Source organism: Zingiber officinale, chromosome 7A, assembly GCF_018446385.1.
Source record: "Zingiber officinale cultivar Zhangliang chromosome 7A, Zo_v1.1, whole genome shotgun sequence".
NCBI lineage: Eukaryota > Viridiplantae > Streptophyta > Magnoliopsida > Zingiberales > Zingiberaceae > Zingiber > Zingiber officinale.
The window spans coordinates 131358374-131375921 of record NC_055998.1 but is presented as its reverse complement, the minus strand read 5'-3'; the positions used below and the strand labels follow the sequence as shown (position 1 = coordinate 131375921).

General features: G+C 35.3%; 2 protein-coding genes across 4 annotated transcripts; one reads left to right on the top strand and one right to left on the bottom strand.

Moving 5' to 3' along the window:
* The first annotated feature begins 804 nt into the window (after positions 1-804).
* Positions 805-9736, top strand: LOC122002595 (S-adenosylmethionine mitochondrial carrier protein-like). 3 transcript variants are annotated; one of them, XM_042557818.1, is made up of 8 exons: positions 805-1231; positions 1552-1755; positions 1852-1927; positions 2646-2741; positions 4171-4230; positions 4327-4699; positions 8403-8538; positions 9182-9736. In XM_042557818.1, the coding sequence occupies exons 2-8, from the start codon at positions 1636-1638 to the stop codon at positions 9368-9370; spliced, it is 1050 nt and encodes a 349-aa protein (XP_042413752.1). In that variant the 5' UTR covers positions 805-1231; positions 1552-1635; the 3' UTR covers positions 9371-9736. The 3 variants fall into 3 exon arrangements, with proteins under 3 accessions (XP_042413752.1, XP_042413751.1, XP_042413750.1); XM_042557817.1 differs by having other exon boundaries at positions 805-1066; positions 4171-4699; XM_042557816.1 differs by having other exon boundaries at positions 4171-4699.
* Positions 9737-15173: 5437 nt separating this feature from the next.
* On the bottom strand, positions 15174-16844 carry LOC122000505 (E3 ubiquitin-protein ligase ATL42-like). Its single transcript, XM_042554890.1, has one exon. It carries the CDS (start codon positions 16749-16751, stop codon positions 15414-15416), a length of 1338 nt encoding a protein of 445 aa, XP_042410824.1. The 5' UTR covers positions 16752-16844; the 3' UTR covers positions 15174-15413.
* Positions 16845-17548: the final 704 nt, after the last annotated feature.

Sequence of the window (17548 nt, the reverse complement as noted above, 5' to 3'; positions counted from 1 at the left end):
AAATATAGATAAGTAGGTAACTTACGTTGTAAGTTTATATATTGATGAATGATGATGTTGATGAAACTAAAATTAATAAACTTTTCTAATTTAATTAGCTAGAAGAGATTCAAAGGAGAAGAAAGTAGAAAATTAGCGTTCAAGATTCATACTTTACTCATAAAGAAAGAATTGTACAAAAAATAAAATATTGAAAAGAGAAAAATGATAGTTTATCTTCCTTCTTTTTTTCTTTCTTTTCTTTTTAGATTTTTTTCTTAAATTTTAATAGAAAATATATTTTGTGGGCCTTTATTAAAAAATTCAACAATATATATATATTTTGGACCTTTATTAAAATAATCCAATCAGATATACTTTTTAGATTTTTATTAAAACAATCTAAGTATATATAATATATATTATATATACATGTCAAATTTGGGGGCCTCTAAAAATCGGGGGCTCTTAGTCATGCCTCAGGGTCGACCCTGATAAATGGTAACCGAGTTGGAGTGTCAAGATTATCAAGATTGTCGTATTGGTTTTTGGATTGTGAATCACAAATTCAATTGTAGTTGCGTCTTATTATGTCTTGAGGGTAAAAGCTCAATTCAATTTGCCTTGAGATACTCTAGTTCATACATGTATATAGCAAGCATGCCCATATCATAATCGTGCGTTAAATAAATTACAATGTAATGAGAAAAATGCTTTGATTAAGGAGCCAAAAATAGTTGTTCAAAATTATTAGAGGTTTTTGTAAAAACATTTTGGAGTAAAATTAAGCTCGATTTGGGTTAAATTTAACCGGGCCGGACTTGGGTCGAGATTTGTTTGGGTCTTCAAAACCCTTTTCCTTCACTCTGCTCTCGACTCTTTATCTCGATCCGATCAACCTTCGTCGTCGCCGCCGTCCGCCTGAGAGCTGCGCTTGTGCCAGCGCTGGTCGTCTGAGCCGCTGCACGCCGCCGTTTGTCTAGCCGTCTCCACCTGGCCAATTGCCCGCCGCCCCAAGCTCGTGCATTCTTCGGCAGGAACAGCCATTTTCTTCGTGTTTCAACGCCGGAAGCTATGGCTTGAGACTGTGAGAACGTTTGCTCCTTTCGTGCGAGATCTTGTTTTCTTGCAGCACTACGGGAATTTTGTCAACACAGCATCACTGTAATATGTATATATAGTAGTGTCAAGGGCGTGCCCTTCGTCCACCCACAGTGGCGTGTTCCTCTTTTTCCAGTTAATCACCGCAAAGGTTGGTCCTTTTTTCATCGGTTGGACTCGTAAGGAAGGGTTATTACGTTATTGGCTATTTTTCTTGTAATTGCGTGATGATCAGAGCCTTGATAAATAAACTATTTGTGAAAATGATTTAAGATATTAAATTAATGAATTATTATTAGAGTAATGAGGCTTAATTTTGGGGACTTGGTTTGTTGAATTGTTTCTACCTTTTTGTCAAGAAGCTTGCTGTATTTAGGTTGCTATTTTTACATTTAGCATATGCTGTATTACTTTCAATGAATTGTAAGTAACATGCAGTGCAACCATTTACGAATTACTCCAATGATTTAGGGCTTGGACATCTTTTTGAACCAGAACCATAATTGCACAATCCTTGATCCAAAGACGAACTGTTGCAAGTCCAACACTTACCAAATGGGTTTAGATTTCTTCAGGGATAACACATTTCTTGTCCATGTAGTAGCGAGCACCAGCTCCGTCTCAGTTGCCACATCCTTAACTCATCCCCTCGACAGCCTTAAAACTCTCCTCCAGGTACCATTTCTGTCCTTGTTGCCTTTTATGCTAAATGATACTACCATTAATTTTGATAAATTTTATCCCTCTTTGTTGATCAAGTACATGTAACAGATTGCTGCAGGACCAAGCCAACAATTTAGTCTTTCTCAGGTGGTTGACAGGGTTCAAAAAGTCTCGGGATTATCAGGTACTGCTTGATCTAAATTCCTTATATTTTGAATTTAATCATATTAGATTATGGGCCTCTGATCAAGAAAGGTGGAGGATTGATGGTGCCAAGTATACTTTTTGGTTGAAAATACATTATAATAGTTACACCATATTATTACCTTACACTTATTATGCAAAGAGAATGAAAATTGACGTCTTTTTTTAACCAGATAGAATAAAATTTATATCTAATGGGAAGTAATGGTGGATTTAGGAGTTCATTGATTTACACCTACATCACAAGGACTGGAATAAAGCACCCAATGTAGGTATGAATCATCCAACACTTAATTATTGAAAAGCTTTTGCATGTGGTCAATGGAGGTGTTGACATGTTGGGTGTTGGATACGGGAACAAGGATGCAGATGAAAGCTCTAAGTATCAAGTATTTACACAATATTCATCACCCTTTTTACACCTTGTTGCTTGCCATCTAATGCAAAGTAATTGGATGTTTCATCACATTCAAGTGAATTTTATGGCATGACCAAGACATGATAGGAAACCAATGGGCTAACAAGCAAACTAAGGAAATTGCCTCGGAATGACTTGAACACTACAATTTATATAGACAGACAAATGTATTAGTGCATTATGGGCTTTTAGTTTATCTCTTCCATTATTGCCTATGATTTCCTTATTGGATTCTTATTTTGTTTATTTTTAAAGTGTATTTCTTTTGCCCCCGTTACAGGTTTATACAGTGGTCTTGGATGGTCCATAGTTGGCAATTTATTGGGCTTGGGAGGGCGTTTTGGAACATATGAGATTTTAACTGCTTACTACAAAGGTATCTTACTTAAAGTTTTAAGAAGAATATTTAGCCAGCTAATAACTTGATTATAGTTATGCAAGAATACATGGTATATTTTTTATTTTGCAGTCTCTTGTCTATTGTGCTAACTGAGATATTGCCATACAGGTTAGTAAAGAAATATATATCATATTGTCGATCAAATAGGAATACAACATGTGTATTTATAGACCTTGGATTGACTACCTAAAAATTAGGACCTCGGAAAGAGGAATGGTAAATATGGCTGTCTGTTTGAAGTGGAATCGTTTTAGAAGGTGGTGAAGAATTTAAGAAATATAGTGTAGTCATAAAGATGATAAAATTTTAGAAGTGAGAGTAGTTGCAACAAAATATAGTGTAGTCATAAAGACTCGTATGCTACTGCATGATTCCTTGGGATTGATGAATATTCACTAACTTTGTGACCTATTTAAAGTTCATAATTTGGTAATTATTTCTAGATTTTTACACTTATGAATATTGAGCCTCATAATAAAGCATGCAAGAAACTTTATTTAGTTTGTGGTGCAATTTTCTCTTTTTTCCCATATTTATAACCACAACAAAGAAGTCATGAGACCTAACTATATAAGATCAGCTACAAGGTCTTGTCTCAAAATCGAGCTTTATCGGTTATATAGCTACTAATGTCCATATTTTTAAAGTAACTTTCAATTGTGTTAAATGTTATTTATAGTGTTTTTTATTCTTTGTGCCTTTTATTTTAATTAATTCAACTTGTTTAATTATGGAGTTTAGCTGTTATCTAATGTGTCCATATCATCTTAATCTGCTTTCTCTAATTTATCATCAAATGAAGTACACCTAACTGCTTATGGACAATAGTATTTTCTCTCTCATAATTTAATATATTCATCTTATCATTCTTCCATTATGCTAACCCTGTGCGCGTGTTGTTTCCTAACTTCCATTTACTTTGCCCCATATGAATGACTAACCATAATTTACCCATAAAGCATGTTCATCACTCTTTTCTTTTCTTGTCTCTTTCTGGTTAATCATCTCTTCCTTAAGTGCCATCTTTTGGCATAAATACTGAGCTACTTTAGCTAAATAAATAGTGATATGTTTTCTCTTAGCCATCTGCATTTTGTGTCTCTTGAGTAGTTTGGCCATTAAGATGTCAACATGACTGATAGAATTTCTTTCGTATTTAACTAGCAGGCATCCCTAATTATCTCATTGCAAGATTATGCTTTGGAAATTTTGACAATGTATTACAGTTCAACTAGCCTCGCCTCATACAATATCACTCTAGATGTGGCAGATTATTTCACTGTCGATCACATTTTGTATAATTTCTGGATAATGAATTGAATGCGAATATCAATTGTCGAATGCCGTATGAGTATTCAATTTCCTTTAATGTAAACTCTTATTTTGTGTTGGTTGTTTTTGGCAGATGGAAGAAAGAGCAACCATGTCTACATTCACGAGGCTCTTTTAGCAGGACTAACAGCAGGTGCTGTTGAAGCTGTTGTGTGCACTCCTTTTGAACTTCTTAAACATAGGAGACAGGTCTACTCAGCTTCTTATATAAAAAGCTCTCGTTCTGCAGTGGTTATGCCAAAATCGTCAACCCTTGTTTCAAAACTACTACCAGGCTATACCCCTAATGTCAACGCATGGAATTATACTATTGGTCTCTTGTCCACTCTTCCTACCAATATCAATACCACTCATGGAGATATGCTTGGTGCACTTAAGCAATGCCCATGGTTGCTGACTGGCTCTGGGAGACCTCCACTTGCTTCTGAGGTTAGAGAACCATCTAAAATTGTATCTCTGGAAGGATGGAATGCTTTATGGAAAGGACTTAGACCTGCAATAACTCAAAAATGTGTTTATGGTGGATTTTTCTTTTCTACTTGGCAATTCTTATACTTAGCGATGCTTGATTGGAATTCTCGTGATATGAACCCACCACCCAGGTATGTCAATGGATATCTTTTAAAGATATGCAGAATGTTTTTGACATTTGTCTTAGTTTGTTCATTTGTGTGGCTGGTGTATTAGAAGATCGTGTATAATCAGCTCCTGGGTTTCTGAAAATTAGATTGTGTATATTGGTGTATGTTCTGGTGTCAAGGGTTCATTTTGTGTGACCTAATCATTAAGGTTTTGATCTCGGAGTTGTTTTTGTTGCATCAGGAAAAAAAATCATGCAATATTTTTATTGAATTTTCCATACCTAGGATATGGAATTAACACTTATGTCAACTGGTTGTCCATCCATGTTGAACTAACAGGTTACATAGTTTAAATATGTTGCATTATTATTCTAACTATGTGCTACTGCAAACATCCATTCAGTCAGATTAAGGGCAGCTCGATACTCGAAACTCTCATCAATGCAGATCCCGTGGAAGGGTCATAAAAGACAGATTTGGTTTCTTGTCAGTTGTCATGGATAAATCTAGAGTGGTAGACCTCTTAGAGATCAAGTATTACACTTAAAGCTGACTGAATAAGAGTGTCCAATAGAGTTCCATCTTTACATCTTGTCATAGGTCATATTGGACTCCACACACTTAAATTTATAGTATGAAGTTGTTTATTAAACTGGTGTTTCGCTCATCTGTTCATTCTTTGGTAATTATGGCCCCCATGGTTAGCTAAGATGGTAAGTGGATGATAGATTTATCCAAAGAGCTAAGGGTCAAATCCCGGGGTTAGCAGGGCGTAAATCCGTGCACCGCGGCACAACTCACCCTCCCATCCATCTTACTTCTCAGTCACCGTGATTTACCTCCCTCATGATGGTCCTAGGGCGGGCTGACCGGGGCGTTAGGGGTGAGCGTAATTACCTTTTGCCCAATTCTTTGCTAATTATGGACTCTGTTTGCTTCAACCTCAAGTTTTTGTGGATTCTTCTCCATTTCTTTACAACTCGTATAATATCCAGTCGTTGTAGTTCGATCAGATTGCAAGCACCAATTGGATCTACATTATTCATGCATAAGAAACAAAGGTTAGAATCGGAAGTTGTGAGACAAAGTTTCTTCTTTTTGTAAGTGGAGAAAAAAAGTTCTTAAAAGTTATTTTTTTGTGGAATTTAGCTATTACTATTGTTAGATAAAATAGGACGGCATAACCAAGTCTGTTGCTTGCTTCTATATAAAGATAAGTTATGCCTGTAGGGCACGAATACATAAGTTTTAATCCTATTTTGGATAAAGGAAGACTGTTAGTACGTAGTTCTTAACTTAATGCCTCTTCATCCTACCTTCAATGCACATTGTGTATATCTCTTGCACCTCTAGAAGGAGCTTGCTTATGAACTCCCTTATGTAAACCTGATCTCTCACCTGAGTGCACCCTCATCACTTTTGTTAGAAGAATTGACACAGCTTGAGCATCCTATAGCCCTAGGCAACTATTTTTTATTTGTGTATATAGAGTAGAGAATACAACTTATGTTTCTATAGCCTTAGGCATAACTAATTTTTTAATAGGTCTTGAGATTAGGTTTATTATTCATACTTTATTTATCAGTTGCGAAAGACTAGACTTATACCCATAGTGTGAATTACTTTGAGATGTTCCTCATTGCTGCTAATCTCAACTCATTTCATGTTTTGTTTTCCCTGACAATAGATCAGAGTTAGTAGATTCAGATGGATGTTAAAAATATTTTACTATATACCTTTTTGAAAAAAATTATTTGGAGCAACCTACATATACCATTTGTTTATAGATGAGGAATTTTGGAACAGAGTTGATACCCAGTTTGAAATTATTTTTATTTGCTTATATAGGGTAGAGGACACAACTCATGTATCTATAGACCTAGGCATAACTATTTTTATAGTAACCAGCCATGAGATTAGGCTCATTACTCATACTTTATTTATCAGTTGCAAAAGACTAGACTTATACCTATAGTGTGAATTACTTCGAAATGTTCTTCATTACTGCTAATCTCAACTTGTTTCATGTTTTGTTTTCCCTAACAATATATCAGAGTTAGTAGATTGGTTGCCAAAGATATTTTCCTGAGCACCTTTCTAAAAAGGTTTTTTTTTGGAACAACCTCCATAATGTTTGGAGTAGACTAGAGCATGTAAACTTAAACAACATCTATGATCTTAAGCAAAATTCTCTAATTGGGGTTGTGAAGTTTTGCTAAGAGATCATTCAAGTCGGTTGCAAGTGTTGCAAAGTGGACCATTTTGTCTTTGCTCGGCATAACACCACTGGCAGTATAATTCAGATAGTTGATGTCAATAACATTCTTTTAAAAAGAAGCTATATGTAAGGTCACATGCACAAAAAACTAATTCGAAGGTTGAATTTATTATTGAAGTTTTACAGTGATGCTATTTTATCTAGTGAAAGTTACCTATAATTATGAGGGACGACTTTATCTCAAATAAGATATACAATGAATCTTTTGAAGAAGTTGATACACTTGGTTGGAAACCAATAGAGTTAACTGGAAATTTCCAAATAATAATGTTGTAGAAGATGATTTTGAAGACTATGCTCGTTATCAAATACTTGTGGGCAAAATAATATATCTCACAGTTATCAAACTAGATATATTATCTGTAGTTGTTTTTATGAGTCACTTTATGTAAAAGCTTGAGAAGTGCTGTTAAGGCCCCCAGGGGCTGGATCAGTTGGTAAGTTGGTGGTATGTTTGCAGCATGGAGCGACGGTTCGAGTGTCGCCAGTTGCAATGTGGGATAATATCCCCGTCTGCTGGCTTAAAGCCTCGAATAACCATCAACTTGCCAACCCAGCATTCACCCTGATTTACCTTCCTCCTACAATACCATGGGGCAGGCGTAGGGGGCCGCTGGGCGGTGGAACCCGCCTTTTTTGCAGCTTGAGAAGTGCTGTTAAGAAGCAATTTAAAGAATTTTGCATGTATTAAAGGATCTGTGGGATAGACGTACTGTAGAAGAAGCTTGGACACTTGAGCATTATTTCTTTTACCAATTTTGATTTTGCTGCTTTTGCTACTGATAGACCTCCACTTTTGAATTTTGTACATACGATTAGGGGCAACTTAGTAACATGGAAAAGTCAAAAAAAAAAAAAAAAAAAAGGGAAAAAATTTGGCTTCTAGTGTGATGATCTACTAAAGCACACTATTAAGCTATGACAAATTTGTGAGATAATACAGATTAACTCCTTGATGAGCTGGATTTATAAGTACTGAATCTTCTGATATGAATGTAACTGTGAAGCAAGGGTGTCTACGTTTTAAATAATCTAATATTTTATGAATGCGCTTAACAAATGGAGGTTGTCTGCCATTTTATTTGAGATATTGTTGTGTCCAAGAAGACCAACATGTCATCTACTTGGTGAACAAATTGCCGAAAGTTTTATCAAGTAATTTATTGCAACTCAAGTTCTGTTTCAATGTAACAACTAACAAGTGATAATGTGGTCCAAGGCATAACCTACTTTTGCTGCCTTATTTGTCAATAAAATTAGTTATGCCTAGAGACTATGAATACACAAGCTGTAATTTTATTTTGGATATGAAAAATAAGAGGATACTTGATTCTTAACTACTATCATCCATAATATTCATATAAGGAATGCTTATGTTATTATAGCTTCAGTTTGTTAGTAGCATGATAGTGCATTTTCATTTCATTTTTTCTCTTATGTATTCAGGTCAATTGACGAAATTGATCCTGTATCCCCACTTGCTTCAAGCCTTGCTGCTGGCTTTTCGGGAGCTTTAGCTGCTGCTGCTTCTCATTCATTTGACACTGCTAAAACTCGGTCCCAGAGTATAGTCATACCTAAGGTACAAATTCATTGGACATAAATTTGCTAACAATTTACTTCGGATGTCACTATTCGAGCACTTATAATGTTTGCGCATTACATTATTTGCTATGAAGTTGATGGCAGAATACAAGTCCTACTATGCAGGTAAATTCATAGTTCTAAAAAATTGCTGATAACCATCTTGATTGGCCATGGTGGATTGCATCGTCTGTGTTCAATATGATATTTGCCGATAAATTGAACACATCACTGTAATCCACCCAATACTTGTAGGAAAATCAACAATCCCATACAACTCACTTAAAATCAAGTGTAAATGGATTGACATCAGTTAACAAATAATTGAAAAAAAAATCTGGCATTTAAATAATTACGAACGCTGCTTCAAGCCTTGCTTCTGGCTTTTCTGGAGCTTTAACTGGTGCTGCTTTCTCATTCATTTGATACTGCTAGTATTAATTGCCAAAATACAGCAACCTTGAACAATGGCCATGTTTCTGTCATGTCTTTTTTTTTTAATCATAATTTAGAGAAATTTGATACTCTCGCTAAACCTTATAATTGTCAATCTGCTCAGTAAGCCATATCCATATCTTATTCATTCATTATGTGTACTTAATATGATGGTACAAATATTAAGTTGACTATTTTTTTGGCAGTATATTGCCATGGAAAGAAAGCTCTTGAGATGGGAAGCTCCGGGAAATTGGCTAGAGAGAGTTGCCGGAATGTCTCCTGCTGACAGGAACATTATGTTTCGCGGACTGTGGCCGCGAGTGCTCTGCTGTGGAATTTCATCCTTCGTTTTTGTCGGCAGCTATCTATTAACCGTCGATTATTTGTTATGACCCTACATGAATATGATTGGATCTTGACTTAAGAAACTGCTCTGCATCAGGCAAATCAGCTAGTTTAGTTTGTACGTGGACAGGGAAACAATACCAATACCAAATAAAGATATCTCAGATGGTCAATAGCTCAACCATGAGCAAACGCAGCCATTGTATTTCAGAAATTGCTAGTTTTTCTAAACATTTAATAAATTTGCATTTATTAATATTTTTTTTGTAATATTTCTTTTTCTTGTTGGGAATGACCAGACATCTTTTGAGTAAGAACAAATCCTTTTTAAGTAGCAAGGAGGAATCATCCCTGTGCTAAATTGTATCAACAAAGGTCTCTTTTTCTTTTTTAAATTTTTGTTGGCTACGTTATGATATTGCACTATGGATATCTGCCTATTTGTATTTATGTCATACATATTATAAATTCACATGTTACAAATTTGCAAAAAAGTTAAGTTAAAACGTACCATGGCAATTAGATTTGATTGAAGCATGATAATTTTAGAAGCTTATGCAACAATAATCAAGCTTTATCTCATTAGATATAGATAAAGTTGACTATATAGATTTTTTTTATATTATTAGATACTATTTTTTATTATATATTATTATTTATATTTAAATAAATTTTATTTTATTTTTTATTATTAATTAAGTTTTTTAGATTTTTTTTTTATTTAATGTGCATATTTATTAAAGTTTTATATTGCATAACTGAAATATGTATTGATTGTTAAAATATATGTATGTATAATTTTATACCTATTTTTCATAATTTTTTAGTTTTTATATTTACTTTGACATCCTCGGTAACTTTCATTTTCCACTCACGAGTTTCAGTTATAGTCCAATATGTAACTCTATATAACATGATTTAATTAAAAGTATTTTAATCGTTCAATATTTTTTTAAAAAATTTTCATTTCAATCATCCTATGTATATTTTAAGTAAATTATTTTTTTACAATTTCTTCATTTTTTAAAAATTTATTAAAATTATATTATTACATCTAATATTATTAAATTTAAATTTAATATATTTTATTTTAACTTTAATAAATTTTAAATATTAATATCATCCGTGGTGTTGCTCCGCGAGAAACTCAAGAACAACTTTGCCAATATACTTACAAGGGAATTTTCAAACAGTGATAATACCCTCTCCCCGCTGCTGTGCCCTTTATACAATTCTTTTTGACCTTTCATCTTCCTCCCATATCCACATTTATTACAAAGGAGTTACGAAGGATTAAGTAAATACAAGAGATTAATTATTGAGGCTATAATAAATGTGCATAACGTATTAATAAATGTGTATAACGTATTCTTTGCTTGGTTGCCCATTCGAATTCCTTTCGCATTGATGAGCTTACGCAGAAAAGCTAATGATGAGCTTTCGCATCAATGATGAGCATTTAGTGATGGTGGACCAATAATGAGTATTTAATGTACTTAATCATGTCATCCTGATTGATGATTCTTCATATACCTATACGGGTCATGATGAGTCCGTCCAAGTGGTGAGTCGGGTCATGATGCTCTGGAGAGAACTTGTAAGAGGGGCTTTGATATGTGAGTCGGGTTGAGCCGGATGGAATCGCTCGGATTGTTACTCACCCGAACGGATCTTGACTTTGACTTTAATTTGACTACCACTTCATTTGATATGCTGACCTAGTGATGCCACAGGGCACATCTTATGGAATGCCACATCAATCTGCAAGTAAACTACATCACAATATCATATTTTGGATATGTCCATAAAATGATAGAAATTTAAAATTCATCATTGATATAATATTATTAATACACGAAATATTTTAGACAATCCATCTGTTTTATATACTGCTGGGAATCTTTTTTTATATATATATTTAGTAGCATTATAATTATAATTTGGTAGCATGTGCAATGTAATTTGATAGTTGCTACTGCTGACAATCTTATATTTACAATAATATAATAATAATAAATCAATGTTCTTTGAAAGTTATAGGCAAACAATTATAGCTGAGAGGGTGCAATAAATAGTTAAGAAAATAATAAAAATAGAAAGAATGCAAGCGGACAAGTTACATAAATTTAACATGGCAATCAATCATCCATCTTCAATAAAGTCATTTCAATTACATTTCTTCTTTCATTCTTTGTTCTCAATGATAATTCTACTGTAAGCACAAGGCAAAAAAAGGACACGAAGCAAGCTCCAACGGCGGCCTCAACAGTTGGGGCGGTTGTGAAGGCGGCACACGAGTGCACCGGCCGGTGGCCGTAGCAATGACAAGGAGAACAACGTACAGCCGATCTTTCTACCTTCAACGAATGGCCGTGTGAAAGGAAATTTGCAGGCAGAGTGCCTCCGCTAGTCCACCCAGGATTAATACTGAGGAGGAGATAAATCATGACGATCGAGGAGACAAGTGGATGAAAAAGGAGGGAACTTAGATGATATATCTATTTTTGCGTCCGATGAATTTTCAAATGGACCCATAAATTTTTTGCATGGGTGGGAGTTTTTTTTATAGATCTTACAAATTTTTCAATGGGCCGGAGTTCAAGTCGTTGCTTAGCCCACAAAGTTTTGAATGGACCCAATTAGAGTTAAAAAAAAAAATTAATCAGACGGAGTAAATTAGAAACGTTCCATAAATTAAATTGAATTTAGAACGTCCCATAAATTAAATTGAATTAATCTATTAAATTTGTAAGTCCATTACGTTTATTAAAAAAAGTATTATTTTTTTAATATTCATCAGTTATTTTGATTTATTACATTCCGTCTCAATTTAAAATTTTAAAAATTAATTAAACTGATAAAATTAAATGGGCAGTTACTACTGTATTGTAAATTGCTAAATCGATATTTAAAGAAAAATTCTTAAATTTCTGATTCTACATATTATCATGTGTATTTTAAAATAGATCGATTAATTAGAAAACAATAATAAAATTTGATTGAATAAGAGGTACCATTTAAAAAGTTCGTACAAGGGGAATAAAAGGTTGATTAACCAAGTGAATTTAATAGTTCGGTTTAATTTATTTAAAATTTTATTAGTATGATTATTATTATTATTAAATCTCAGTCATTTTGATTTACGAGGTTCGATCTAAATTTAAAGAATTTAAAAATCAATAAAACGTATAAATTAGTTGTGATTGATTCTGTTTAAAGAAAATTTCTTAAAATCTTGATTATATTCTCAATGACTGATGTTACATATCAGTATGCGTATACTAAAATAAATTGTATAATTAAATACTGGATCGAATTAATTAATTTTTTATTGATTCAATAGATTCAATTTTCATAACAAAGTTTGATCTAAATAAATTAATCGGTCGATGCCATGACCTCAAGCTGCCATCATCGATCGTGCATACTGATGAATTGTAAGAATAGTTAACATTTAAAAAAAAAATTAAGTGATTTGAAATAAAACAAGTTGTTAATATTTTTTAAATAAATTATCTTTATAAACACGAGTTAGCTAGAATGTAAATACCGTGTCACTTTCAAATTTTATATCTCTTGAATATATTATTAGATAATATCTCCTATTGTAATATTGTCGGCTCTTGAAGAAGTATTTTTAGTGAATCATTTTTATTTGAGTTTATAACAATTTACTTGTGAAATAAATAATTGTCCATATATGTCCCTACTCAATTTCAGTGGTAGAAGAACTTTAACCCTACTATTACTACTAAAAAAATAATCTCATGCTCAAAAAAATAAAAATAAAAATAAAAATGATACTTCTTAAATATATGGAGTATATAATTTAATTACCATGAATTTAATTATTAGTTTCTTTGTTAGTTAATTATTAACAAGGGGAGGGAAAAAGTCAACCAAGATGATCTCTTCCTCTCAAATAATATAATTGCTATTATATTTTCATCAAGGTAGAAGCATGTCACTACACTTGTTGTATTAGAACCTTAACATTAAAATAATCTTATGTGTCAATTCTAACTTTAATTAACTAATTAATGATCTTGTTATAAATAACACGATGACATCATGATCGAGCCCATTTTATCAAATAACATCTCTAACAATGTAGTTTTTTCAATGAAACCTCCACCTAAACCACAAAGCTCCATGTTCTTCTTCCAATCGAATTGTAACATTGTATATTTTTATTCCTCGGTTAGGTGCAAGCGTCCACTCGAGATGACTTAGTCCGATCATTTTAAACAACTCAATTGGCCTTGACCACACTAATTTTTCTATATCATGTTTAACAATCTACCAAAAAAAACTTCTAAACTAAGTGAAGAATCTTCTAGTTTATCATCAACTTTTAAGTCGTATTAAACAAGACTATTAATCTACCAATTCTCATACTATCCAAAATATATAGAGTGAAAAAAATATTATATATATATATATAAGAATGATAGATTGTACATCTTTATATGAGCGACGTTAGACATGGATGATTTGACACGATTAAAATTGAATTTTTTAATCTCTTCTCATCTATATGCAACTCTCTTCTCTCTCTCACATGTAAGGTAATGTTGATTTTTACAAATTAGCATTAAGATAGTGTTGACCTTTAAATACTAGCTCTAACATATTAGTTTTAAAGACCAGCACTTGAAACCAACACCAACGTACTGGTGTTGGTTCATATAAACTAGTATCAAGGTGGATAATATTGATTTAGTGGTGTCAGCACATTAAAGCTGATCTTTAAAGACCAGCACCATCTAATTGGTGCTAGTTCGTAGGTTATTACAAATCAACACTACCTTATATGTAGGAGAGAAAATAGAATTACATACAGATGAGAGAGTGATTAAAAAATTTAATTTTGACCGTGTTAGATGGCTCACAACCGCTCATATAAAGGTGTAAATTATCATATAAGAAGAAAGTGAATCTTTGCTATCCAAAGGTTGATTAAGTTAGGATTACAATAATGGTTAAGAGAGTTAATTAATTATTGGTCAATTAACTGCTATTACTTGCTGTCTTCTCTCTTAATTAATGAATATTTATAACTCCAACTACGACCAGCTGCCCTTTAGAAGTAATTAATCCCAAAGACTTTTGATTAAGACAATAAATACTAAAGTTGTAGATGGAAGAAGAAGCTAAGCTTGTTGATGGTGTTCTGATATAAGAGTCCACTAGGTACGACAAACAAACATATCTCATCCATCACGCCTTGAAATTAACAACTCCGATCCGTTTCACCTTTTAAGCAGTTGGTTATCGATTACTTTTGACTAAGAATATGGAACGGCTAGACATTAGGTTTGCGGTGACCATCTGACTGCGAGATCACGGTGACATTTGATGGTGAACTCATGAGAGTCGTTTAGATGCGATCGAGCTCATTGCCAATTGCGGGAGAGGGTTGTTCGTTCAGTTTTTATCGAGAATCAATTCCTATCCATTATAGTAAGTTCTGTTTCATAGTAGCCAACTTAATCTTATCCCGGGGTGGAGACGATCGAGCTCATGGCAATTGCTTTGCCGGCCGGATCTTAGCTTCTGGTTTAATTACATTACATCGTTTGTAAGAAGCCGTTAATTAAGGGATCAAGACAAAGACCTCCCCAACACACGTGATGATCCCCGGGAAACACGTGCCCCCTCATGCTTGCATGCTTTGAACGCATCTCTCCTTCCGTTATTTACGTTATAGACTTGAGTAATTATATTTTATTTATTAGGACTAGTTGAGTCCAAGCTTGTATAAGACACTCAAATATCTACACCATCAATCAAATATTTAAAATTATATAATTAAATATTTTACAATTTAAATATTTATGATGCCACCCTTAAATATTTCAAACTTCATAATTAAACATATCACAAATAAATATTTATGAATCTCACCCCAAAACACGAAAAAAAAAAGAAATCGGGCAAAATTTTTTACCCATGATTTCTAATATTTCAATCTCCACCTCCGGTGAAAATTTGGAATTTAAATATATTTGAAAAAACAAACCCTCTCCAAATATACTCTCTAATCCTACATGATTAGGTTTAATGATGTTTTTTCTCTGAGTAATTGCGTCAAACACCTGTAATGCCGCCGTGGCTGCTCTCTGTCTCCGACGATCGCCTTCGATCTCTTCCGGCAAACCACTGCACCGTTCGCTTCGCGATCGGCAGCCACACCCGCCTCACCTTCTCGTCCTCGACGGTCGCGCCACCGCCGTAGTCCGCTTTGGCCTGCTGCCTAAACCTGGACAGGTTCGTGATCTCCGACATCGATCGGCTGGGCGACGAAATGAGCGCTGCAGCTGCTCTGGAGGTGTTCGACGGAATGTTTGCGAGAGAGGAGGAATGGGCTTTGTGGATTTGGATCGCTTTGATCTCGAGAAGTCTCTTTTTCTCCATCTCTTGCTTGATCTTAATCAGCTTCTCGTCGATCGAAGCTCTTCCCTCGGCGGCGGATGCAGCAGATCCGATTGGCTCCAGATTCCAATCGTTCGAGAGCATCTCCGAGCTCAACGTCATCAGATCGGAGGAGTTGACGTCGCTCCACCGGCTCTTGAATACCACGTCTGAGACGATGATCTTGTGCTTGAATTTGTGGAGGGATTGATCTCCGCCGTCTCCGGTTTCCAGCATTGGCATCTCGGGGTCATTTTGCCCTAATTTGGCGGCGTATCTGTCGGAGGTCTTGCGGAAGCTGAACCTGGCGGAGGCGACGCGGGAGTCGCCATCGCCGTCGATCTCGCGCTCGACGAAGAGATCGAGAGCGTCGCTGGAGTCGGAGGCGAAGAGGAGGCGGGCGCTGGCGGAGCACTGGAACAGCGCGGCGTCCTCTGCTTTGACCTTGACGCGGCAAAGAGGGCAGCTGGAGTGGGATTCCAGCCACCGATCAACGCAGTCGAGGTGGAAGGCGTGCCGGCACTTGGGAAGCAGGCGGAGCTTCTCGGCGTCGGTGAACTTGGAGAGACAGACGGCGCACTCGAGGCCGGCGCGGACTCCGCGCAGCGCGGAGAAGCGGAAGAAGGGGAGCGACTCGATGACGGTGTTGTCGATGCCGGAGGAGCAATGGAGTCCGGGTACGAGGAAGCGCCCGTTTCCAGACTCTTCCGTGGCTAAGAGATCGGAGGAAGATGCGGCGGCAGTGACGGCGGAGGAGTAGGTGTGGCAGAACTTGGCGTAGATAAGGAGGAGAAAGGTGATGGCGAACATAATGGAGAAGATGCCGATCACGATAGCGACGCTGGGGCGGAAAGATGTGCTGGAATTGGGCGGAGACAAGGCGTCGGCATCGGACTGCTGGGCGCCGGTTCTGGCGGCCAGCAAATAGAAGATGACAAAGAGGAAGTAACTAGCCGAGGAGGAGGAGGAGGAGGAGGAGGAGTGGTAGGGGTAGGATAGGGAAGAGAAAGGCATAGCCTTTGGAAGTTCCGATAACCAAAGCCTGGTTTAACGCAAAAGTTCGCCGGAGAACATGGCTGTGTTGCTGGCGAGACAGGGGAAGAACAGTGTCTCGTCTCATCTCTTCTCCTCCTCTTCTTTTAAGCGTGTGTTTTCGGTCTTCACCTCGTGAGGATCCCTGACGAGGAGACCGTACGATTCTCCGTCAAGATTCGCGTGGTGGTTTGATCAAAATTATGCCGGTTCATATTTTGACCCGAACCAATTGAGACCGGTCCAAATGAACAGACAGACACACAAAAAAAAAAAAAAAAGAAGCAATTTGAAATATGCTAAGGGATCAAATTATATGATAAATCGTATCTTGATTATTTTCTAACCAAACAGGAAAGTATACGATAAACGATAATTTTATCATGTTAATACAATGAACTTGAACTTGATATGGTAGAAATAGTGCCTCCGTTGGTTTATTTCCATTATAAATTAAACATATGGAATGACAATCATAATAAGCAACTTTGAGAATTCCCTTAAATATTTTCTTACTGTGTATAGAGAGACTTAAAAAAATTTTTCCCAAATATAAATAAATACATTAATTCAATCTAAATAGTTTTTTTTTCTTTTGACATTGCATACCGAATAAATTAGAATTTCTAATTTTATCATAATTAGTAAGTCAGTTTATAACATTATTCGTTGTGTGAGTAGGGAGGCTGATCGTATTGAGCAAAGATTATGTAAAGATTTGCTAGATTTAGTTAGGACTATATATATATATATACAGAAATGATATGCTGCGGACAAAG

What these genes read in the sequence shown, in the direction of transcription:
- LOC122002595 (XM_042557817.1), top strand. Translation starts at nt 1,636, where the DNA reads ATGGGTTTAGATTTCTTCAGGGATAACACATTTCTTGTCCATGTAGTA. An exon ending in TTTAACTGCTTACTACAAAG is followed by an intron (nt 2,742 to 4,170) that starts GTATCTTACTTA and finishes TGTTTTTGGCAG; the next exon opens with ATGGAAGAAAGAGCAACCAT. An exon ending in AGAGTATAGTCATACCTAAG is followed by an intron (nt 8,539 to 9,181) that starts GTACAAATTCAT and finishes TTTTTTTGGCAG; the next exon opens with TATATTGCCATGGAAAGAAA.
- LOC122000505 (XM_042554890.1), bottom strand. Translation starts at nt 16,751, where the DNA reads ATGCCTTTCTCTTCCCTATCCTACCCCTACCACTCCTCCTCCTCCTCC.